At 42.6% G+C, this 25,167-nt stretch overlaps 1 protein-coding gene across 2 annotated transcripts in view; it reads right to left on the bottom strand.

Moving 5' to 3' along the window:
- Positions 1-25,167, bottom strand: part of SEMA3C (semaphorin 3C) — a 126,737-nt gene that overhangs the window by 62,156 nt on the left and 39,414 nt on the right. For both annotated transcript variants that reach the window (XR_014539392.1, XM_083575137.1), the window contains exon 3: positions 6,154-6,314. Coding sequence is in view for 1 of the 2 variants with exons in the window: in XM_083575137.1 (XP_083431263.1) it covers positions 6,154-6,314 (161 nt within the window). In the remaining variant the exon portion in view is untranslated. The remainder of the gene's footprint in view (positions 1-6,153; positions 6,315-25,167) is intronic.

Genomic DNA, 25,167 nt, shown 5'->3' with positions numbered 1-25,167 from the left:
AACTTTTGAAGTTAATGGGTTTGTCATCTGAAGCTGGTGCAGGTCTTGCAAACCTGTGCCATGAGGAAGACACCTACTGTGCAGATGATCTGCCCTAACATTTGTTAACCTGATTGCAGCAAGGATGAAGGGATCCCAAATTGTAGCATGGGGCCACTTCACATCCCCACCCAAATATGAATTGTTGTTTGGGGTGGAGGGGGTGGCACACACCTTCCCCCACCATCTGCATAAGGCACCATGTGACCTGGGTACCTTTCCCCATCATTCAAGGGTTGGGTGAAAACGTGTGAATGAAAACTACGCATGCACAAATTTTGGCTTCTCATTTCTTGCTCTGTAACATAGTATCCACTGAGACAGTGAAATGAAATTTGGCACACACATTCAGAACACAACCTCTCCATTTCAAGATGTATAAGCTCACACAGTGCCTATAATGGGATTGTTCTAGCTGGGTAAGTGAATGAACCAGTCTATCACAAGCCTCCTCGGGTGTAGGAAATATTGTGGACTGTGCCACTCAATTTCACCTACCAACAAAATCTGAAGTACATTGGAAGATCCTTCCGAGTTGAAACGTCTGCAGGGATTTCAAGGGAAACTAACAAGAATTTTTATCAGGTCTCTGGAGTTTTTCAGAATGTAGAAAGAAGCTATATCTTGGTTCCAACAAATGTGACCTAAAGCACAAAAGCTGTGCCCAGTCAAAGTTCTGCCTCATCAGAACGTTCTGCCTAGCCAAAACATCTGTGGGGGAAGTCAAAGTACTGATTAGATATGGACTTTTTAAAAATGAGAACTAGGTCAGGATATCTATGCTCTGAAGCATAAAAATGTTGATCAAATAAAATGAGAGAGAAAAACTAGATGGGTTGGCAAGAACCTTTACTGCAGTGATGGCTGAACTCAGTCCTCCAGCTGTTTTGGGACTACAATTCCCATCATCCCTGACCACTGGTCCTGTTAGCTATGGATGATGGGAGTTGTAGTCCAAAAACAGCTGGAAGGCCAAGTTTGGCCATCCCTGCTTTAAGGGTTTTCAGATCAAGCACCCTTCAAAAGCACAAAGCTCACAAGTATGACCTGCAACAAAATGTCACATGAGGAGTGCTGCTGTTAGGATTCTAGCCACTCCATTTCACCCCCGCAGCCAATTTTCTGTGCTCCCCACCCCTTTCATCAGTTGAGACCTATGTTCAAAATACCCCAGGCACCAGGCATGTTTCGTGACTGGAGCGGGTCCAATTGCGACCATGTGGAGTTCTCTGGATGCCACGTTGGTGACGGACATCTCCATCTGGCTGGCCTCTCCAGAAAAGTACATGGTTCACCTCCCTCCTCCGTTAATCCCTACAACAACCCTGTGAGGTAAGTTGAGAGGCTGTGACTGGCCCAAGCTAGATGGAAGTTACCTCCTATGTGTGGTGTGCAAATGCCGTTTTGGCTACAGCATGTATGTCAGAAACAGAGGGAATGATGGTATCTCTTCTATTTATCTCTCCAACTGCAATGGGGACCTTCTGTCCATATCACACTGACTGTAAGGATGTCTTTTGGGTGTTCTGTTTCCTGCCTTTTAAGATAGACATGAAAAGTAAGTTGATTGAAGCAATGGAACAGCTTGGACCTCCCTTGAAAATGCCTAAACCTCCTCAGGGAAGCTGACCTCCCACATTGAGAATCCCAGAAAAGTATAAAGTTGCCCTCTGACCTTTGGTGTTGTTAGGAGTGGAACTGAAGGCGAATGAGAATAATCAGACATAAATATGTTTAAAATGATTGCACAAAGTTTGGTTGTTGTCGTTGTTGTTTTTAACATGGACGCTGCTCATTTCTTTCAAAGTCTAGATCAACTATGTGCAAAAATGCTTCAAAATGAGGCTGATGTCGAAGAGTTTCTTTTTGGATGCCAAAGTATAACACAGGGTGTCACATAAGAAAATATGCTCCACTAAGCTTCCAGCTGAACTGAGCCCAAGAGCTTTAGTTAATTTCTAGATAAACATCTCAGCTTCAGAAGAATCCTCAACCAGCACACACCCAAAATCAGAACAATGGAGGGTTCATCTCTCTAGCAGACTCCAGTTTAGACAAGCAGTAGAGAAAAATATATTTCCAAGCAGTCGGAAGGCAAACTCTTCATGTCATGCACATGGTAATGCTTGCATTTGATGGATGAAAGAAAGAAAGAAAGAAAGAAAGAAAGAAAGAAAGAAAGAAAGAAAGAAAGAAATGTTGTAAAAACGGCTTTTTGTATTTTATCTTATGGTATGCCACTTTGATAACCACTAGCTGTGAACTGGATTATAAATTTGTAAAGCAAATAAGTAGTAAATAATAATAATCCATTGTCATAAGCAGCATGACATGTCTGCTGTAGAATGCAGCAACATCTGGAGGTTCTCCACACCTGCTATAGAAGGAGACCTTAAAAATGCTTTTTTGAGGGTTCCATGTGCTTTCTCAGCTATCTTTATACCAAAATCTGTACTTGATCAGGCTGATACTAAAAGGACAATGTCTACATTTATCAAATTCAATTTTAATATTTTCTTCACCACTATCATATATTTTATCCCTCAGAATGGTAGATTTTTATTATTATTGTTGTTGATATTTATTTATTTCAGAAGAAGAAAAAGATGAAACCCGTTACCTTCAAGCTTGAAATCTAAAAAGACATGACACAAAGGGGGAAAAGAGAGGAAGGGGAAAGGAAAAATGAAAACTATGGCCTTGGTTGTAAAGAACACCAAGTAAAGAACAGTTAGATAGGATGTGAAAACAGATAAAAGAGTAGCAAAGAAGCACAGTTTCCATGAATAATGAGCAAGTGTCGGTTCTTTATGACTGTTGGACATATTCCAGTGTGCAGCAGTCTAATGTCTGGTGATGCTATACCCTGCCAATAATATACGGAGCTACAGCTTCATTTACTGTGTCTATAAAGTTGGGTAGCAATTATCTGGATTCCGGTTCACTCTCTGATGTTTCAGCAAATTCTGCTCAGACAATTCCACATAAAATAAATCCCTAATTTCTTTAATCGATTTAGCACTGTCAGTGTGACAAATTTTTTTCCAGTGAGATGTTAAAGGGGGATTAGTGAGTGCAGTAAGGACCTGCATGTGGTTGTTCCAAAATCCAGATACTAGGATACAGCCTCAAGCAACACATGTAAGAGACTGAATAAAGAGCCAAGCAGCATATTATAGAAAGTCAATTTCTGTGCTTAGGAAGTCAGGAAACTGCTCATAATTGCTAACACTGTCTTTAAAAGTCAAGACTCCTCTTTGTTCCATGGGATTAGTTTGAGTGCTGTACCAAAGCATTTCTTGAAAATTTTATTCCCCTGCTAAATAAACTTCTACGTTTCTGCTATATTTTCAGGGAAGCATCAGAGTTTCTTTATAAGCATAGTGGATGCAGATTGTGGGAACAATCCCTATTTTTGGAAGACTTTAAAGATGCCTTTTTAAAATGTTGCTGCCATGTCCATCAATGTCATTTCCGTCAGGCGTCCTCACTGCCAGGTAACACATTGATGAATTTGTTTGCAGCTAACTTATAATATGTGCAATCAGATCCACCGTGGGGTTAAACACTGTTAATTAAAAGTAAAGAAAGTAAAGAAAACTCTACTGCCAGCTTACTAACACTCCCTGCCTCAGAAGCCAGGGCAGGACATGGTATTGCAGAGCAAATAAATATAGTGTGACGCAAAGACATGGCATGGTCTAAACCACTGAGCCTAGGGGTTGCTGATTGGAAGGTTGGCGGTTTGAATCCCCTTGATGGGGTGAGCTCCCAGCTCCTGCCAACCTAGCAGTTCGAAAGCACGTCAAAGTGCAAGTAGATAAATAGGTACCGCTCCGGCGGGAAAGTAAACGGCGTTTCTGTGCGCTGCTCTGGTTTCACCAGAAGTGGCTTAGTCATGCTGGCCACATGACCTGGAAAACTGTCTGGAGACAAACGTTGGCTCCCTCGGCCAGTAAAGCAAGATGAGCGCTGCAACCCCAGAGTCTTTCGCAACTGGACTTAACTGTCACAGGTCCTTTACCTTTTTTTAATGCAAAGACAAGAGCCTTCAGCAGCGTACAATAGAAAGTGAGGGACTATTTTGGCAGCAATTATTGGTGTGGGAATAGGGTGTTGTAAATACACAAATGTGTCCCTGTTTTGCATCTGTGAAATAAGGAAGAGTATTTTCTCTGCCGCTCATGATATGATTTCGTAGCCCAGTGAAGAGCAGTAGGAAAAAGACCAAAAATCTTCACAAACTATAGTTGGGCTGCTCTCAGGATGCAAGCCACCTGGGACGATCCATCTCCTGCTGCCTGTCCTGGGACTCCTTTTAAATTAGTTAAAACCACGTTGTTAACTCTCCATCACTGATTCTCTGGTACTGAGCAGTTTCCAGTCGCCATCTGGGTTTTGCCTTAAATGGTCCTGACATTGTCATTTCAGAACAAGGGTGGAAGATGGCCACCATCAATAAGCATGGCAGCCACTATACTACTGATTTCACCTCTATTTGGACTCTGCCAGTCATTTTCCTTCTCATGGCAAGATAAGCGGAGGTAAAAGAAGTACTAACTTTGTTTGGAAAGGTGGAGAATGTGCATTCACAGGTTGTACTTGGAAGAACTGGAGAGCAAATTTCCAGGGAGGAATTGCACATCCCCAGGGGGAAATTGCAATCAAGAGGTCATGTGCTTTTGCCTCCTACAAGTTTCATGGACTGGTTGGACACAGAAGAACGGTAGGAGGAACCAGCAGAGGAACCACCAAGGTCCAGGGACTTTTTGTGCAGGAAGTAAAAGGCTCAGAGTCTGGGGAATGATGGTGAGATGATGAGTGGTCAGAGGGAGATGACTGGGAGGATGTGTCAGAAGCTGAAGAGGTAACAGGGCTTAGTGATCTGGGTGAGTTTGTGTCAGGGAGCAATCCAGAATCAGAGACAGAAGCAGGGGAGGAGAGCGGTCAAGAGGCAAAGATGAGTCAGGCTAGTGATGAGGAATGGATCTCCCCCTCCTTCTGAGAAAACCTCCCCACCCCCCTGGTCTCCAAGAACCAGAAGAGGCATGAAGAGGGTGAAGGATAGGTTGACTTCATGCAGGTGCAGTCTCTGATTGCTTGGGGAAAACACTAGAGATGAGGGGACTTTCAGTCTCAGCAACTGATCCATTATCTGCTGTGCTCATTAGGTGTGTCTGTCAAATCTGTACAAATCAGATTCTTGCTAATAAAGAGTTAACTCCAACTTGCACAGTGTGATTTACTGCAGGCTCACTCTTTTCCCAGATGCAGCTGAGCTTTTCAAAGCAGCATTCTGAGAAGCCAGTAGACATGTTTACTTGCTAGCTTACCTAAAGAGCTCCTTTAATGAGGTGCACTTGGGGGGGGCGACTGCTGCTGAGAGACATTCTTACACAGGGATCCTCCTGCTCTGAAAGGCTTTCACCCTCCACACTCAGCAGCAGTTTCTCTGGCCATGGCTTGTCTTCAACAGCTGCTACCTCATCCCTTTCCCCTAAGACTAGGGTCCTTTTTTGTTGTTTTGTAGCAGTTTTTGTAGCAGTTTTTTGTAGCAGTCAGTGGTCAGGTATGAGTAGACTTAAGGAGATGAACCTGTTTAGGGTAGGCTGTCCTCACCTGGATTCTGCTTATAATAATCTGAGTGGGGTGTTCACATAGCCAGCAACCCCTACTTCTAATTTTTGACCCATCACTGGACAATTTGTCAAAAGCACTGGTTGTAAGTCTAGGTTCACTAAAATAACAATACCCTAAATATCAGGCAAACATATTGTCCAGCTTTGGACAGGAGCCCCCTCTCCAGAGTGGATCAAGCCTACCAAACTGCAGACAAATAGGTCCAGGGGCTTCTTGTGCTGGAAGTCAAAGGGATTCGTTTTCCTCCACAGTCCCAAATGAGGGGGCGGGGCAGGGAATGAGGCTCTGTCTTAAATATGCTGTTTGAACATATTGTTCTGCTAATGTACAAGCAGCAACTGTTCTGAGCAGGCGTGGAGCTGGCATGTTGCCTGACAATGGGATAATGATGAAACACCCTCCTCCCTCTTTTCTTTGAAAGCAGAAGCATGCAGTAAAACGATCCCAGCTTCCCAAAGCGCTTTGTGGACTTACACTCAGAGGGTCCTGGCTTATATTATTGATATTCAAAGACAGAATGTGATCTTTGCTGCCAACGTAGATGCGGTCCTGATCTTCATCCATCACCAATATCCTGTAGTCTAAGGGGTGGTGGGAAAGAGCATAAAACTGAGCGGTCTTCGTTTCCTGCAGTTCTGCGAAAGAAAGAGGAAGCATAGCTTAATAGATGCATTCATTGGCTTCCCTTGCTTGTATAACCGCATCTTGATAAAAGATGTAGCGTGCCAATAAAAATGCAGATTTAGCTGTACCCTCAGCAACTTAAGAATTTAAATGCATCATTCTTAGACTGAAGTAAAGCATCTGAAATAGCCTTATTCATTCATCCAAATGTTGTCTTAATGGAAATTAAAATTTACAGCTGTACCTTCTAAAGCACATCATATATCAAATTAATCAATGAGAACTTTGCATATTATGACCCACAGAAATAAACTTCATCTAACATAACTAAGATATAGATTAGCTAGAATCAATTGAGGCTTATTTTCTGGGGAACTATTATGTCACAAAGAAACGTTTTCCCCAGTCTCTTAACAGCCCAACCCTGCACATATCTACTCAAAGGTAAGTTCCACTGGCTTCTCTGGAACTTGCTCTAAGATAAGTATGTACAGGATTGCAGTATAAACTGGTTTTAACTCTTTCATGTATAACTTTTTTCACTTTTAAAAGTGCCTGACTTTTTAAAAAAGGAACAATCACACACACAAACACATACAGAGAGATATGTTTGTGTGTGCACAGAGACATTTATGAGCTACGTTCTTATTTTCTTGCTAACTAGGAATCATATTCAGATTGTCTAACTTTGCATACCATCGGGCTGCTACAACTCAACATTATGAATATTGCTAGAGGACATTACTGCTGGCATCAAACATAGCTTTAGTACTTTAAAATAAGCCACCAGCATTTTAGTGTGTATTTCTTCTAATGGACACATTTTTGCAAGCAATTTTCCTTAATAGAAAGAATTTGTGCATGTTATTTTTGCAAAAGCAGGCATTTTTATAGACAGGTTCCCCCTAATATGTGCATTTTTGTGGAAATAATTTGACTGAAGCACTGCACTACAAAATTCAGAGAATTGTAATTTCAAAGGAGAGCTGTGTTTCTGTTCACATATTGTTTCAAGCCAACCATGCAAACTGCAGCATGACAGCATCCTTAGGATAATTTGTATTAGGACAGGTGTAGCGAACCTTCTGCCTTGCAGATGTGGATGAGCTACAACTCTTATCATCCCTGGTCACTGACCATGTTTGCTACAGCTAATGGAAGCTGTTGTTCCACTCCTGCATTACAATTCCCCACTCCTGCATTACAATTTTCAGTGGTGGTAAATTTGTGGTTGTTCATTCACACATGCCTATGTTCACCGATGAATACCCCCTCTTTCCACATAAGTTCAAGTGATCAAAGTTGAAGGATCTGCTATCATTTCATTAGAAATAATATGTTCTTTTTAAAAATAATAACTTTTAGTAATGACTATCTGTGTGTCTGTGTGTGTGTGTGTGTGTGTGTGTTGGTGTGTGATGGCCAGATCTGCAACTTTGATCTCCTGAAAAACAATCCAAGTTGCATGCCTTATGAATCTGGGAATGTCACCAAGGAAAGCATTCAAGCCTAGATGTTAAATGAGCCATTAGAAAGTAAAGCCTCTTAGCACTTTTGCAAGTAATATTTTTGCATGCCGATCAAAACAAGGCTCCAGTGTACTCCTTCAGTAAATAACTACTGACCCTTTCTCTACAAGAGTTACCTTTGTTCTCTCTGCCTAAAAATGGTCAATGAATAGTCTTGGCTGTCCTGAGGTGATTAAGTCAATACCAATGATAATCACACACTCAGAAATCTGATCTATAACAAACCAGTTACTTAGTGCTCCCATTTCTTTAAATAACAATAGATTATAAATATTTGCTCTCCAGCACACTCTGAAGCTATTATCTGAAGGCAAACTGGAGTTATACTGAGGCCAAACCATATGATGTGTGAAATATGTGGATGCATGTTGATGTGTGTGTGGGGGGGGGTGAAATAGCAACCAGCAGCGGGAGGAAACAGATCAGGCTTGCACAAAGCAGGAAGTATGGGTTTAATCTTTTTGCTCCATGCCATTGTCCTCACAAATAAGCCCCATAGCTGCTTTTTACCCGAGGAAGATCTACTGGGGCCAATTGAAACATCTCTCTGGAAGCAAACAGCAGCTTGAGAGGAGGGGATTTGTGCTGGGAACTCAGTGTTGAGAAAAAGAGGGTTTTAAATAATAAACCTTCCCTACAAGGCTTGATCTCCGTCTCCCAGATGTTATTTAATTGTGTTTGTTTTCTTCAAAAAAGAACAACAAACCATCACCAGCTTGGCCCATTGCCTACTGGCTTTGCCATAACACCAAGATCCACATCAACAGTTGAAAACAGAAGATGAAATAGAAGTAGCGGGCAATGAATTCTGCATTGCTCCTCAAGGTTAGCCATCTTGCCATTCTTTTTGATTTATCTGGAGTCTACATCAAGCGAGTTCACATCTGCACATTTAGAGCACAACGGTAGCTTGCATGTGTGAATGAGACACCACAGACCTGACACCAGAGATAGCCTATTTGTATCACACACAATACTTCTCAGCGGAATTTGCTCATGCAGCCAGCTGCAAATGATCAAGTCCTGAGTGGCAGGGGATTGAGAAATCAAATGATGTACAGCCATGTGTAAACCAGACCGGTACCATACATTTCATTCTCACTGTTTATGCTTTGGCTGCTGCCACAACAGACACTGAAATAATTTGTCTATGTGTCCATTCTCTGCATGAGGCATGCTGAACTGGAAGGCTGGAATGACTCCCATGGCAGTGAGGATAGGCTTGCAGGCATTATCCTTGAAATATACTCTGAGTCGAGAGTGGTTTTCATGCTCTTTATTCAGCTCATAGTGGTGAGGAGGAATGAATGAAAGTCCCCTCAAAGTATCTGCTTTATATACATTATTTACACAATGGGCTGCACATGATTGGCTAATTCCGGAATTCTACTGTAAGCCAATCAGGTTGTGGATTCACTTCTATCTGGAGCATGATTGGGTGGTTCCTGCCAACCAATCATACTGCTGCATTGTTCTAGGACCAATCAGACTGCTGCCTTTTGGATCCTATTGTTCTAGGACCAATCAGACTGCTGCAGTTTGGATCCTATTCAACTCAGTACATAACAATCCTGCAACCATATTTGGGCAGAAAAAAATTGAGACTTAAAAGATAAACCCCAATATAGAACAAAAGAGGGGAGATAGATAGATGATAGATAGATTAGATAGATAGATATAGATATAGATATAGATATATAGATATATAGATATAGATAGATAGATGATAGATTCCTTTTTTTAAAAGCATATAAGACATAGGGCCAATTCTTATTTGATTGTATTGATTATATTGGTCAATATTTTGCAAGTTGCTAGCTTTAATTAAAGGAGCATGTAGAAATTACTAATTTCTTTAATGGCTCCAGTGGAACTGCAATCCAGCACACACACAAAACCCCCACACCCACCATTTATGCAGTATCATTCAAATAGACCCTGTAGAGCAGTGTTCCCCAACCTTGGGCCTCCAGCTGTTTTTGGACTACAATTCCCATCATCCTTGACCACTGGTCTTGCTAGCGAGGGATGATGGGAGTTGTAGTCCAAAAACAGCTGGAGGCCCAAGGTTGGGGAACACTGCTGTAGAGAGTGTGGTGACTGGCCAGGCTGCCAACTGCATCCCTGTAGCTGCCAAGCAGCAGTGGTATTATCAGTTAAAAATACCCAGAAAGTTTACTGGTTATTTTTTCTAGTAAGGCTCTTTTCCATACTGTTTGGTACCATTGGTCCATGCTTATTCCTGACAGGTCTCTCCAGTGTCTGGCTATGATGTTTCTGGCTGCTGAAAGCATACAAATCAATATGACTAACCTGATCCAAAACACCCACCCACCCCACCCACCCATGAAAACAAAGACCACCAGAGCCAACCACAAATGAACAACCACACCCTAGGCCAACCCCAACCTCTCTCACTACCAAAGGAACACAAGTGAACAGCAGAAAACCCGCACAAGCAACACTGACACAAAACCCCACATATATTAAGTAAAATAGAAACATCGCTACCCGACCCCACCCCCACTCACCTTCCCCCCACCTCTTTCCCCCTTTTCTTCCTAACGTCTCAACAAATGAAACCGATTTGTAAAAAATGTTACATGGGGGGGGGGGGGGATAAGAGAGAGAGAGAGAGAGACATTACACATACTTTTGTAAATCAAGAAAATCTTTAATTAAAAGAAAAAAATACCCAGAAAGCTCTCACGCTGAGGAGTCCCATTGGAGAGGGACATTTTTAGACCTTGTCCTGGAGTTGAGCTGAAAATACTACCCTACTGGGGCTGCAAAGGGGCCCATGAAAGCGAGGCAGCATTCTCTGCTCAGTATTATTAGCCTGATGGAAGGATGGGCTCTTCCACTGACTGATGGCGTCCCTCTGGCCTTCTAGATGTTGTTGGACTCCAACTCCCATCAGCTCCAGCCAGCCTGGCCAGAGGACCCAAAGCTTCACAGCATTTTGAGGGTCAAAGGTTTCCTATTCCTGCTCTGCTGCCAATGTGCAATAACATGTGGCTCAGAGCCAAACCCGCAAGGATTGATTCAAGTGAAAATATGCATCCCTACTATCCTTCCTGACATGGAAAAGATCCTGTGTAGGCATACAAACAAGCCTTAAGTTAGGCTTATTATATGTGTGCAAAGAAAATTATAAAAGGCCACTCACTCATATATTAAAAAGAAAGACAAAAAGCAGTAAGCAAGGGTGTCAGTCTGCAGTTACGCACCATGTTTGATTAAAGACTTTTCTGAGTCCATATAGTGGCAATATGTGTGTCAGCATTTTCCCCCTTAATAGATTGAGTACCCTCCAAAAATATATTTCTTATTTATTACAAAAAGATTGCTCTGTTGGCTTTTTAGCCAATAAAATATACAAACACTGGAGCTTAATTAAAAAGGTGTCATGATCAAAGCTTCTGCCGTATAACAAAGGAATGGATTTTAATTCCCCAAGATGCTGCTGAATTAAGATTTATTGTCCCAGTGTAGGATATGGGCTTTCTCAAGGTGCCCTTGGCAGTGGGGGAGAGGCCGGGGGGACATAGATGTGGAACATTTTCTCCTTAACTCTAATGGTTATAGAAATATTTATTGTGCAGTAAGTTTAAACAGCAATACAAGGCAATAAATCCATGCCTGTCATGGATTGAGAGGGGACGAGAGCTGTTCATAAAACAGGAGGAAGGATCCAACCGTCCTCCAGATGTTGTTGGACTCCACCTCCTACCACCTCTGGCGAAATGCCACAGTAGCTGGGGCTGATGCAAGCTGATGTCCCACAACACCTGGGGGTGGGGGGGCACAGGTTCCCTATCTCTGCTGTCTTGGACAAGTGCTTTGATATGACACACCTCTTTGAGCATCTCTTTGGCTTGTTTGCAATGTGCATTTTTGGGTGTCCAGATAAGAAATTCTTCACAGAGAGAGAGAGAGCTGCAATGAGAATGAATATTTACACAAATTCCTTAAATCATCCTGTAACTATGATCATGACTCAGCCAAAGTTAGGTGCTAAACTGCCCAATCCTATGCATGTCAAATCAGAAGTAGGTCCCTTATAGTTGAATGGAACTTACTTACTCCAGACCCTCCAAGGGTCCCTATTCTCCAGGGACATCCCAGATTTTATCACGGAATGTCCCACTTTTCCTTAGGATGTCCCTATTTTCATTGGAGAAATATTGGAGGGTATGGAGTTATCCAACCCCTGAGCTGTCTGAAGGCAATCCTGTATAGGGAAGTTTTTTTAAAAAAAAAATATTGTGTTTTATATATGTTGGAAGCTGCCCAGAGTGACTGGGGCAATCCAGGAAGATGTGTGGGGTAAGCTGAATTACTTAAAAGTGTGTCAACAACATGGGAAGTTTGGAAAGCTCTGCTCCACACCGTGATCCAGCCAACACGAGCAACTTTTCTCATGTTTTCTAGGTACTGCATAAGACTTATGACACATTTAGTGGTTAGGACACGATCCTAACCTTCCCCTGGTTGGCATCCATCTGTCTCGGGAGACACTGAAGGAGTCCGCCTTTGGGGGTGAGGTCAAGCTGTTGGAAGGTTGCAGCACCTGCTGTGACTGTAGAGTAACCTTCCCCTACTCCACCCACAACCAGATGGTAGTAGAGGGCTTTGCAGCATTGTGGGTTCATCTCCATATCCATGGCTCTGTAGCTCGTGGAGGCCACAGTGGAAGATGGGAGGGGCAGGACAATTGGGTCAGGCCCCATGCCTTTGTGTGATGGCAGTAAGTCTAGCTCAGGATCCTGCAGAATCCAGACTGCCCCTGCACCAGAACTGCCCCACCCTCAGGATACCCTGTTTGGGGATTTCTGCTGACTCCTGCCACTGCAAATCCTACCACCTGCCTGCATACCTCCCCTCATTTCAGCACCTCCTCCAGTCCAGCAGAAGGGTGCTTGCATTGCTCTGTTATTCAGTTAAGGATTGAAGAGCCTGAAGTGAAAGTTCCTTTCTCACTGGATACAGCAGCTATTTTGCCCCCATGTCTGGCTTCAGGTTTGGTCGCTAGTAAGGTTTTGTGGTGTGTTTTGTTTTTTCAATTAACTGCTACCGAGCTGTTCATCTACCCCATGCTGAGTGAATGTACGGAACAGGAAATTGTTAAAATACCGAAGCTCTCCAAGTCACTGGGGATACACAACTTCTCCACAACAATTCAAAGCTTTAACTGGCCCCACAGTTATGCATTTGTAAGTCTCATTTGTTTTAGTATGACTTTCTGTTTGTGCCTGTGTGCAGATAGCAGGTCAAATATGAACATCACACATGACTGTAAAAACTGTTCCCCATCCCCTTTCCAGCCACTCTCTTCTCTACTTGTACACAATCACAGAGCCCCACTCCTTACATAGACTTGAACAGTCAGCTTCCTCCAAAGAACCCTGGGAACCACAGTTTGTTCATCACAGAGCCATAATTCCCAGCACATTTAACAATCTACAGTTCCCAGGATTCCTTGGGGGAAAGCCATGACTGTTAAGGTGATTTAAGAGTGCTTTAACAGTGGCAGGACCATGCCCCTTTCCTCCCCTCCACTCAACACATCCATCAACAGGTACTTATGAACCGGGAATTTTGTGCACATGCCTGAACCTTCTGCAATGCAACTTCCTTTCTTGGTGAGGAAAGATGCACAAACTGAGCAACCCTGTATAAAGCCAGATGAAGCACCTTCATCACACACTCTTCATCAAATACATTAATAGTAAGGTAAAGGTAGAGGGACCCCTGACCATTAGGTCCAGTGGTGGATGACTCTGGGGTTGTGGTGCTCATTTCGCTTTATTGGCCGAGGGAGCTGGCATACAGCTTCCAGGTCATGTGGCCAGCAGGACTAAACCACTTTCTGGCGAACCAGACTAGCGCACAGAAACGCCGTTCACCTTCCCTCCAGAGGAGGTATGCTTTCAAACTGCTAGGTTGGCAGGAGCTGGGACCGAGCAACGGGAGCTCACCCCGTCGCGGGGATTTGAACCGCCGACCTTCCGATCAGCAAGCCCAAGGCTCAGTGGTTTAGACCACAGTGCCACCTGTGTTGCAGTACTGTGGTAAAACCTCTCTTCCTGTTTCTTGAAACTTCTCTTGCAAAATAGGCTTCTGTTTTTCTGCTTCATTTGCATGCTGCTTTAGGGTTTCTAAATTCCATACAACAGTAAGGTTCTTATCATTGCAAGATGGCGAAGGGTGGGGTCTGTTTGTCTTTCCATTAACCATTTCCCCAGTGCAGCCTAGGTAATCCTCCCCTGAGATATAACTGAAGCCCAGGCAGCCCAGGAGCCTGGCTACCAAGCACCTGAGATTAGGGTGCTTGCTGGGTTTCTTTTAAAAGGGAATTCTTCCTTTGACCTTTATAAAACACATCTTTCAGTACTTCAGAAGTAAAAAATAATAATAAAAGAAAATTAACTGTCGGGAGTATGGTGTCAGGGCTGGCCCTACCATTAGGCATACTGAGGCAGCCTCCTCTGTGCCCCATAAACCTGCCTGCTGCCCTCATTTGTGGTGGGCCATGCTGTCCTATTGCCAGTGCTGAAGCTGACTTTGGTACATGGAATGGGGGAGGGAAATGCCACCTTGTCCTTCGCAGGTATTGGGATACTCCGAGAGGCAGCCTATCCATCATTTTGTTCACAGCAACGTCCAGCAAAGGAGCACCTAGGAGGGCTGCAGAAATGCAGACCACCAGACGGATTGTGAAATGAAAAGAAAAAACACTCACAAAACAACTTGGCCACTTCAAGGTAAGCACAAAAAAACCCACCCTGCTCACCAGTCATAAGAATTTTGCCCCAAAAAAATCCCCCTCCTCTTTCATAATTTTTGAGAGCAATTTCTTTTCTCATTAATTGATGGAGTACAGCCAGACAAAAATTAGAAGACTTTTTTTTGGCAAAGCAATAACTAATAGACTTTCTGCACCTTTGAAAGGGGTGATTTAACCCCTTTTAGTCCTGATCCTGTTCAACCACCCTCCTGCCCCAAAAGCTCTTTTGACAGTGAGGATGAATGACACATTTAACGCAGCATAGAGTTTGGCCTTGTGACAAAGCATTAACAGAGCGTTTCTGAAAAACTTCCAAGCACAATGGTGTTCTTCTGACCTAAATAAACACCCAGAGCGCCACAGAATGGGAGCGTATAATACCTGTTTGCACAAGAAAAGTTTCCATTTGCCTTTTGCAAATAATTTTGAAGCATTCCATGTACTGATCTGTGTTCATGACAAATGAGTATGTCAACTGGCTTGCAAAGTTTGGAGCGGACTCAGAATACAACTGTAGCTCAGGGGCACTGTGGTTAATGCGAATTGGCTCCTTATTGGTTCCTGTTCTACATCCCAATGAGACATCATATTATTACGCTACTTCTACCCCTCACAATTGTGAAAGAGAACCATAGAATCGTAGAGCTAGAAGGGACCTCAAGGAACATCTTCCAATCCAGCCCTCTGCCATTGCAGAACATTCAATACTATAGCCTCCAGGAACCTCCTGCAAATAGTTTTGAAACGGAATGAACTACTTTTATTCCATGCTGTGTATGAAAGAAGCACAAGTCCGTTGTCTCTCCTCTCCCCCGACTCCCTCGAAAAAATATCTCAACTTAGGTTTAGCCAAAACATTGGTTAGGATTTAAGAGATAACTTGCGTGCTTTTCTGTTTAGGTTTCATCCGAACAGAGAGCAATTTAAATAAATAAGCCATCTGCAATCACTCACACCATGTTTAAACTAAACTTGCAATATTTATTCAGAGGCAGCAGAAAAGCCATACTTTGGTCTAGAAAAAAAAATTAAATGGAATTTACTCTCCTCTTACCCTTTGATTAAGCATAAAATTGCTTCAGATAAGAGCCACTGTGTTTAGAAATCAAACCTTACGAGTTATTTTAGCATACACAATGTTTTAAGCAATAAGAGTTACTCATATTATCAAGCTATTTCTCTCCTTGGTTGTAATAATCACAAAGAATGCAATATAGAGTCCTTTTTTTATGATGCGCTGGCATGGACATTAAGGTAGAACATAAAGGGAATGGATTCTTGAGAAGCACAATGTGCGAGCCAGCATATCCATCAATCAAGGGGACAAATTAGATGTGACCCATTCATTAATGGCTGGCAGGGCAGGAGCACCTTCCTGACCCCCTATCATCAGCATTACTCTAGCTTATGGGAGAGAGAGATGGAAGGATGAAGAGGCAGGCAGTTAGGTGGACACAGTGAAAACACACAGGGGGAAATAATCTTTTGGCACCAACCAGGTATTCCCTCCCAACACAAGCAGCACTTTTGTCGGAGAATTTTTCCTCAGGACTCTCAAAATTCATTAGATGTTTCACCCCAAAAGGACCCTCTATTTTACAGTTAGTAATTGACTTGTACAAGGCCATTCAGTGGATACTTCATGAGAAGTCCAAAGGCATGTAAAATAGCATGGTGTCTGCACAAAATATTGTGGCAGAACTAACAAGTGACAATTCAAGCCAATAATGAGTCCCACTAGGACAGTGATGGCCAAACTTGGCCCTCCAGCTATTTTGGGACTACAACTCCCATCATTCCTAGCTAACAGGACCAGTGGTCAGGGATTATGGGAATTGTAGTCCCAAAACAGCAGGAGGGCCAAGTTTGGCCATCACTGTACTAGGAGAACATCTGAGAAACAGCTGCCTTCAAATATTGGTTTCCAGGCCAATACAGGCACTCCAGCTGGTGAGTCAGGTGTTTCTCAATGTGATGAATAACAATTGACATTCTTCCCTGAAAGTCTAGCATTACAAAACACTTCTCTAAAAAGCACAAACATGGGTGAGTGCTGGATATCCTCTTAGCTTGTACAGATCAGCAGTGAAGCCTTACATGGGCTTGTGCCCCATGTAAATGGTGTCTGCTCTAGAATTTGCCCAAGAATAGTGGTTGTCAGTGTGGGACTCTCCAGCTGTTTACAATACAATTCCCATCAGCCTCAGCGAGCAGGACCAGTTGTCAGGAATTATGGAAGTTAGAGTCCAAAACGTCTGGTGGGGTACCATGTTGGGGACTCTTAGCAGAAAAATAAGTGCATCATGAGTTCTCTGAAGTTAGGGTGCCCTCTAAGACACAAATCAGAATATGCCCTTTATATGTGTTTTCTCTATTTCTTTCTATGAGGCAGCCTGACAAAACATACACATCTGTAGCTAATCCTGTTTCCTATTCATTACTGCCTGAAAAGGTCTCCTTCCATCGACTTGTGTAATCCTGGGCATTTCCCCCCCCCCCCCCCCATCTTCCTGGGTCTCGGTTGTCAGTAGTGTTTATCTGTTAGGTTTATTGCTGGCTTAAGCTAATAAACGGTTAAAATTTTCACACGCAGAACTTCAGGTGCAAAGCAACTTGCACAGCCAGTAAACAGTCAATGCCTTTGGTTTCACTTCTACAGATGGGACTGTGACTTTCTTTCCAGGGAATGCCAACTATTCCGAAGCCAAGACTGCATTTAAATGCATTAAACAGGCATTGCAATTACTTGAGTAGGGCAAATGCTTTATTCACCCAATTTAAACCTATCAGATGCATCTGCAATAGATCCACATAAATCACTCTGGGATTTTTGCAGAGGACAAAAGGGACATGCTTTGCTGTTGAGCTCAGTTAAAATGTTTTGTTTTTCAGCCTTTTCCATCCTTTCCTCTCATCTCTTCTCACATCATTTACAGTTTTCATTATTAAAGCACAGGCGACAACCATTTTGTTCCATTCCCGGCTCCCACACACATCGATGTAGTGTGTATAAGCAAGCCCCTTCCACCCCCCTTCGGCCTTCTTCCGGGTCCAAAAGGACCAGTGTGTTGGCAATTGTGCATCCAAACGCACCTAAAATGGTCACTGCTCTGTATATTAAATAGCTGGTAGTGCACAAAGGAGAAGGGGACGACAGAGGATAAGATGGTTGGATAGTGTTCTCGAAGCTACAAGCATGAGTCTGACCAAACTGCGGGAGGCGGTGGAAGACAGGAGTGCCTGGCGTGCTCTGGTCCATGGGGTCACGAAGAGTCGGACACGACTAAACGACTAAGCAACAACAACAAAGTGCACAAACGTTGTGAGTCTCTTTGGAGACTCCAGGCAAAAAAGGAAGGTGAAAAACTATTTTAGTTCCACACTATTTATAGACTGCTTAACATCTAAATGTTCTCTTAGCGGTTTACAAAGAAGGAGAAGGAGATTGGCAAAGAAAACAAAAAGCAAAAAATACCACCAAGGAACCCCGCTGTTGCTAGGTATGTTAGGAGGCTTCCTGTGAGACACATGTGTTCCTAAGTATTCCTGCCACATGCAAAGCAGGGATAAAATGTGATTTAAAGCTTGAAGTGTGCACATGAAGAATGAGGACTAAGATCTCCCAATGTCTTCCACTTTTCCCATCCCAGGCAGTCTGTTGCTCAAGGGAACAGTGATTTCATCCCAGCTTGACTTTAATATTAGAAATGAGCTTGGTTAGTAGAACAAAATGGTGGCATGGGATGAAGAGGGTGGGCAGCCTAGCTCATGCCCTCATTTCTCACTTTAAATGATGCCCTCCATCCATGAACATCTATGGGGCCCAAGGAGTGCATTTGCCTCCACCCCATATGAACCATAACCCCCAGGGTCCCAACTTTAAATTTTAAAAAAGTGAAAGTTGCCACCATCTGTAGAACCTGAGACATCAGGCAAAACATACATTGTTCTTCTCATTTCTAGTAAGAAACTAGCCAGCTCCTCCCTTACAATGTCTTGCTTCCCTGGTGGTCCCATGGAAAAAAATCCTGTGGACGCCCTTGCCTCCACATCTGCCACTGTAATAAGCTGATTTCCCCTCTGCCCCACTGATTTCAACAGAATTAAGGACAGTTTAGTTTCTTTCACTTTAAAGAGCACTTCACTTTCACTAAGTCATGCCCTATCTTTTTTAATAGTCCATACTATATTACGGTTTTTATATTATGTATATTATTTAACAAGGATTTACTTGTGTCAGCGGAAGTCCTCTCAAAACATTTATGTTCAATCATCTTGGTTAATCAGTTGGCTCCTTTTGAGCAAATAAAATGTAGTCCACACTGTTTTCCCTTCGCTGTATTAATCCTTCCCACCCCCTGTCTGCCAATGATCACAGAAGGGGCTTCAGACTGGTCCCAGTATCACTGAGCTATGATCTGATTGGTATGTGAACTCTGTGGTGTAGATACTGGTAATCTTTATAATGGTGAAAGGTTCCTGAAAACAGGTTTTCTTGTTTAAACAATATCTTTAATTATGCAAAAGGTTAAAATAAAATCTGTATCTTAAAATATATAGAGTCATTTCAGTAACTTCATCACAGTTTAGATATGGCTTATCAGTCTGCTCACAATGGCTGTTTGTTTTCTGGTTAACAAAATGTGCCCTAGTACATTGCCAACCATGAATGATTGATTGTTAAACTGTGGTACTGTAGCAAGTACAAGGTGAACAGTACGAAGTGTGTGAACTAATTCTTCTGCGGTGATATTACTGCTTACTCTGGGGCTTTATCATTTGCATGGGAACAAAAGAACGCTCTGTTAATATCTTCAAGGGAAATGTTCTAATCAGAAATGAGCGGGGTTTGGGGTTTGGGGAAGACTGTCAATGCAAAAGCCAGAAAAATTAGGCAAAGGACCATAGCTCAGAGATAAGAGTATCTGCTTTGCATTCAGAAGGTCCCATGCTCAATTCCTGGAATCTCTAGGTAGAACTGGAAGACACCAGTGCCTGAAATCCTGGAGACCCACTTTCAGTCACTGAAGGCAGTTCTGAGCTCAACAGACCAATAGTCTAACTCGGTATAAGGCAGCTTCCTATGTTCCTGTGTTGCCTTTGTTTGTTTTTTTACCACTTAATGACTCAAGATAGCAGTGTTAGATAGCATCTGGTTAGGAAGGTTTTTATAATTGGAATACACTAGATTTCTCCCCCAAAGAGGATGAATCAGGACTCCTATCTGCATGAAGTTTATGAATGTCGATTAGTATGCATTGCTATCAATTTAGAAATAATTACTGTAACTTCAATAGAGGTCTAATCCATCTCATCATTGTGGGGGAGACCTGGAAACCTATGTGCCTAAGTCAGTCTGCTGTCCAGGTGTTCTCTGTTGATGGACAACTTCCAGGCTCCTGTTCTCCCTCCGCAGTGGTCTTTCTCTTTAAACCAGATGGGGAACAGACAGGGCTTGACAGGGCTTCAAACAGAGGACATTTACAAAAAGGGGGCTGTCCCCTGAGAGAACCTCAGAGAGATGACTGCCCTCTGTAAAGCAGGACACATGACCACTCTAGATTTCTTTTATCCAACAAGTAGCTTTACTGAAAAGTTTCTTTTGAAATAAAGCTTTTGGGGCTCATGGAAGTGACTTACCTAAATTAAACAGCAACCACAAAGTTCTGACCTGGCATCACTTGCGGTTAACAAACATCCAAGCCCACATTTACAAACATATGGTGTCACTGATGTCTGAATCTGTTTATTTCGGCATCTCAGAAGTGTTTATTTTCCCATCTGTCTTCCCTGAATGCATCTGGAATTTTCCTTCCACCTTCACTGATGGTATACTAAACATTTTTCCAACCCGTTTCCCATTATTACAGGCATGCATGATCTTCCTAATAAATTGGAAGAAAATAATGCCCATCCTCTAAAACCGTCCCTGTTTCCGGGTCCCCATCCTATAATAAATTACCATCCCTACTGCTGCTACTGCTAAGAATAATAAAGATAAAAATAATATCCTCATCATATTTCTTAAACCTACTCCTTCCTCTTAGGAGAGCCCAGTGTGGATAATCTGCTTTAAATGTTTTTAATACTCTACTTTAAATTGTTACAAGCCATCCTGGGACCTTATGGAGACAAGCGGGTAAGAAATCAAATAAATAACAACAATAAAAATTGAGTATTAAAAATAAAAGTAGATAATTGACGCAAAATGCAATGATCTAAAGGCCCGTCAGAATAAATTGGTCTTCAACCACCCCTGGAATTAATACAGTGTGATCACTGTTGGGAGGGAGGTCCATAGCCAGGGTGTCCCTATAAGATCACATCTTTAAAAGTCCCCAGGACCTTTTTCAGGTTGAGAAGAGATACCACCAACATGGTAGCGTCTTTCACAGTAACAAGAATCAAGGCCCCCCTTCTGCCTTGACATATACTGTACAGGCCCACAGTTCCATTCTGTTCTTCTTATGCTTACTTCTGGGTAGGTTTTAGTGTAATGAATGGGTGGCATTGTGAAACCAGTCCTCTAATAAAGAGCCCTTTGGTTGCATGTTCCAGTTCAAGATTCTTACAGCACTTAAATTTGTTGTGCAGCACTAAGTAGGGAAATCATAAACACCAGCTTAAGTGTATACAGGTCTTTGTGGGCCCTTAACAATATTCTACCTGTGATTAATGGATGTCTGCAGACTATATAATAGCACGCTGTAATTAGTATGTTAAGGCTGCATGGAAAAAAATCACCCCTCTTAATACATAATAATTCTGATTCAATGGTACTACAGAATGGCAAACCTTTTTTTCATTAGATGGTGCATTGCACCCAAGTAGCAAATAAAGGTTTGCAGCAACTACAACTAGACCAATAAAAAATGCATCCAAAAATCTGAGCAATAAGGCTTGATTCTTTAGCCTCCCAAATAATGAAACATTTTTTTGTTTACACCAGTTAGTCAATGATTGGATATTTTAGCCCCTAAAAAAGGATTCTATTGCTGCTTGAACCCAGAAGAATTTTACTTATCAAATGATCCATACAATGTCTGTATTACTAAACCACTAAAGATGTGGGTATAATAGTAAGAACTGAGCATTTGGAGAGTTGGTATTGTAATGATCAGCCATTGTTAGGGAAGCACTGATGCCTCAGAAAGCTTTTTACCTTTCTACATCAATGGACGTCTCTAAAAAGACCATACCAAACAGAGCTGACAAATGTTCCATTAATAGAGCAGCATTTTTGATATCTGAAAATGTCACTCATACACACTTTATTATTACTTAATGCTTCAGTAGATTTGAAATGTAGATTTGAAAATCGTCAGAAATATTAGGTGTAAGCCTAAAGAAATGCCAAGCCATGCTGGATAACAAATCAACAGCTTTGTACAATTAGATTTGGCAAGGCTGAATACAAGCCTTAGATAAGTGCTCACAATTAACATTGATTAATTGGCTAAATGCTAATGAAAGAATGCTGCAAATGAGCAGAATTTACAACCAAGGAAAATGCTACATAGCTCTAAAATCATTTCAGGCTTTGTGCTAATTCCCTGCATTTTCAGATAACAGAGAAGGACAAGGGCAGGTTGTGTCAGGATCTACAACCAGGAAGTTTCCTTTCTTCAAAATACTTATTTATAAGATTATTTATTTATTACTCCTTCCATAGTTTCTGCCCAAAATGGCTGCCACTGATTAGCAAAACACAAGCAAGTAAGGAAGCGGGCAAACTCCAGACATTTGGGTATCTGAACATCCATGTCGTGAGGTTTGGGTTGAATTCTTTGTGTTTCTATAACTCAGGTTTCAAATAACAAGAATTCTGATAGTGGGGACTGTGTGTATACATTAACCCTCTGGCAGCTTTCTCCTCCCAGTACAGTAGATATAATAATAATAATATTATAATATCATAATAATTTATTATTTATACCCTGCCCATCTGGCTGGGCTTCCTCAGCAACTCTGGGCGGCTTCCAACAAAATATTAAAATACAGTAATGCATCAAACATTAAAAGCTTCCTTAAAAAGGGCTGCCTTCAGATGTCTTCTAGAAGTCTGGTAGTTGTTCTCTTTGACATCTGATGGGAGGGCGTTCCACAGGGCGGGTGCCACTACCGAGAAGGCCCTCTGCCTGGTTCCCTGTAACTTGGCTTCTCGCAGTGAGGGAACCGCCAGAAGGCCCTCGGCGCTGGACCTCAGTGTCCGGGTAATTAATTTAATATTCATTAAAGCCTATTCCAACATTTAGAAAGCCACTTTACATTGGACTTAGGAAGCCTTTGTACACTGTCAACAAACATTTGAAAAGTAGGGCATGCATGGCACTCAAAGGGGTTGTACAATCCAGTTGCACATGGTACCCCCATGAATAGGGCTAAGCAAAGAGTCCAGAATGAGCAAAGGCAGAACCTTCTGGTTAAGAGCAGAATCTGGAGAAATCTGGCTGCTGGGAGGTAACACATACAGATCCAGCCGTAGGAAACCTCAGCAGCGCTTGGTCCATCATCCTTATCCGCCTTGACTATGTTGCCCTGAGCCATTTGTACCTGCCCCAACCAGGCAGGGCTGGATGTCTCCACGACCCCCACCTGTGCCAATTAGGGCTCCTAATCCGGGCAGTCCAGTCCCAGCTGGGCCACCCTCAAGGGCAGGAGTGCTCCTGCGAGGACACACAGGAAGGGTTGGCTGTGCAAGGCCAAACCTACACCTTCTTGAACTTCTTGCAAGTTTCCCACTACAGCCGGTGGGTCCGGCTGGCCGGGAAGGAGGCAGAGAGTGAAGGTCCGGGGAAGTGGTTAGCATCCGTTACGTGAAGAAGGCCCAATATGGCTTCCACAAGCCTAAAGGGTTTGGATCCCAGGTCCTAATGCCTGCTCTGTATCAGTAAAACAAATAAATAAATGATAACATGAGATAACCGTGTGCCTCTGCTCATAAACGTTGGCATTTTATACTCCCCTCTTCCCCCAATGCGTCCTCCAGCAAAAGGGTGCCAAACACTAATTGGGCCACCACAGAGACGCTCCAAGACAGCACAATTATTAGCTTGTGGTATTGTTGACACACAGCCATGTGCAGAGATAAAAGGATGCCATCTGTTGCAGGAAGGGAGACAGTATTCTTGTTGTCATGATTTAGGCGGCCTCAGTGAGTATCACTTACGTCTTAAGCTGCCAAGTTCCCGCCCATGTTAGTCCATAGTTTTCAACACAGACGAGGGGCAAAACTGACCATTCCAGAACAGGAGAGTGAGAGGATGTGAACGGAGGGATTTCAAGTTCGTCAGGAAACACTCAAGCTTCCAACCTCCAAAATTGTGCTCTTATTTGCAAGACTGAGTTTTCACCTCACATGCACTTACAATAAATCATCCCTGTGGACGCCACGTATATTTACTAAGTATAAAATAAAATTATATGCCATCTTTTATCAGAGATGTCAAGGCAGTCTGCAAACAATTAAAATAACTAAGTAGAAGAACAAATATGCTCAAACCAGCCAGCGGATAAAAGCAACACAAACAGACAAGAGTCCTTGGTTGGGATACAAGGCAGAAAAATGAGGTGCATTCAAAAGAAGTTTTTTTAAAAAATAAACTGACGCAGAAGGAAATTCTCCTCCAGTCCATTCTCTGCAGCTACACTAGTCTTTTTAATTTGAGAGGTTTTTTTTTCCAAAGTGAGCATTAAAAAAACCAGGTGCTCCACCCATTCGAATACCTCAGACTCTGCCACATTATTCACACCTCTGTCTGTTGCAGGCAGAAATTCTGACAGGTTGAAATGATCAACCGCTCTAACTGAAGTGGAGTAGGTGGCCAGGCCTACAATAGTCCGTTGAGTCTTAGCTGTGACTTGAACAAAAGCGCTATAATATTGTGATACCTTAAAGCGTTCACTTTAAATCATTCTGCTCTGCTTGGGGTCTCAGAGCTGGACACTTTTCTCTAGTGGCTGCCAAAAGGATGATGTTAAATTTATCAGAAATGCAAACAAAAGTTTCTTCTTCAATTGCCTCATGAAGAAATAGGACCATTTTTATGACAGGCAGCCCAAAGTATTTTGCTGCCTGTATCCAACAATACAAAATAGTGGTCGAAATTATATAAATAAAAGAAAAGACAATTTGCTCTCTTTTAAGGCACTCTGATTCCATCTTGAGATGGGCTGCCTCACTCTGCTTGATGGTAGGACTTGATGATTACTAAATGCAAGGAAGCCAGCAGGCTTTTCTGGGCCTGGTACACTGCATGCGGTCCCCTCCCCATTCTGAAAAAAGGGAACAAATTTGCATAAAATGCACATAATCGTTGTGTTGCATCTCTATCCTTTTTTTGCAGGTGAAGTGTACGGCCCCAAATCAATTCTCTACTAGGGAGGACAAAAAAGAAGCAGCAGCAGAAGTAGCAGTTTGAAAATGAACCAGGAAGCCCCTTCCCAGCAAGCCATTGCCAAAATCGACACACCAAGAAAGACCTGAAAACCAAATCAATTTTCTTACTCATTTTGAAGTCATTTTCAGGGCTTCTCTTGGGATTA

This window comes from Podarcis filfolensis (genome assembly GCF_964270895.1).
Source record: "Podarcis filfolensis genome assembly, chromosome: 10".
NCBI classification, from domain to species: domain Eukaryota; kingdom Metazoa; phylum Chordata; class Lepidosauria; order Squamata; family Lacertidae; genus Podarcis; species Podarcis filfolensis.
The sequence above is the reverse complement of the archived record's forward strand: the minus strand, read 5'-3'. Positions and strand labels throughout refer to the sequence as shown.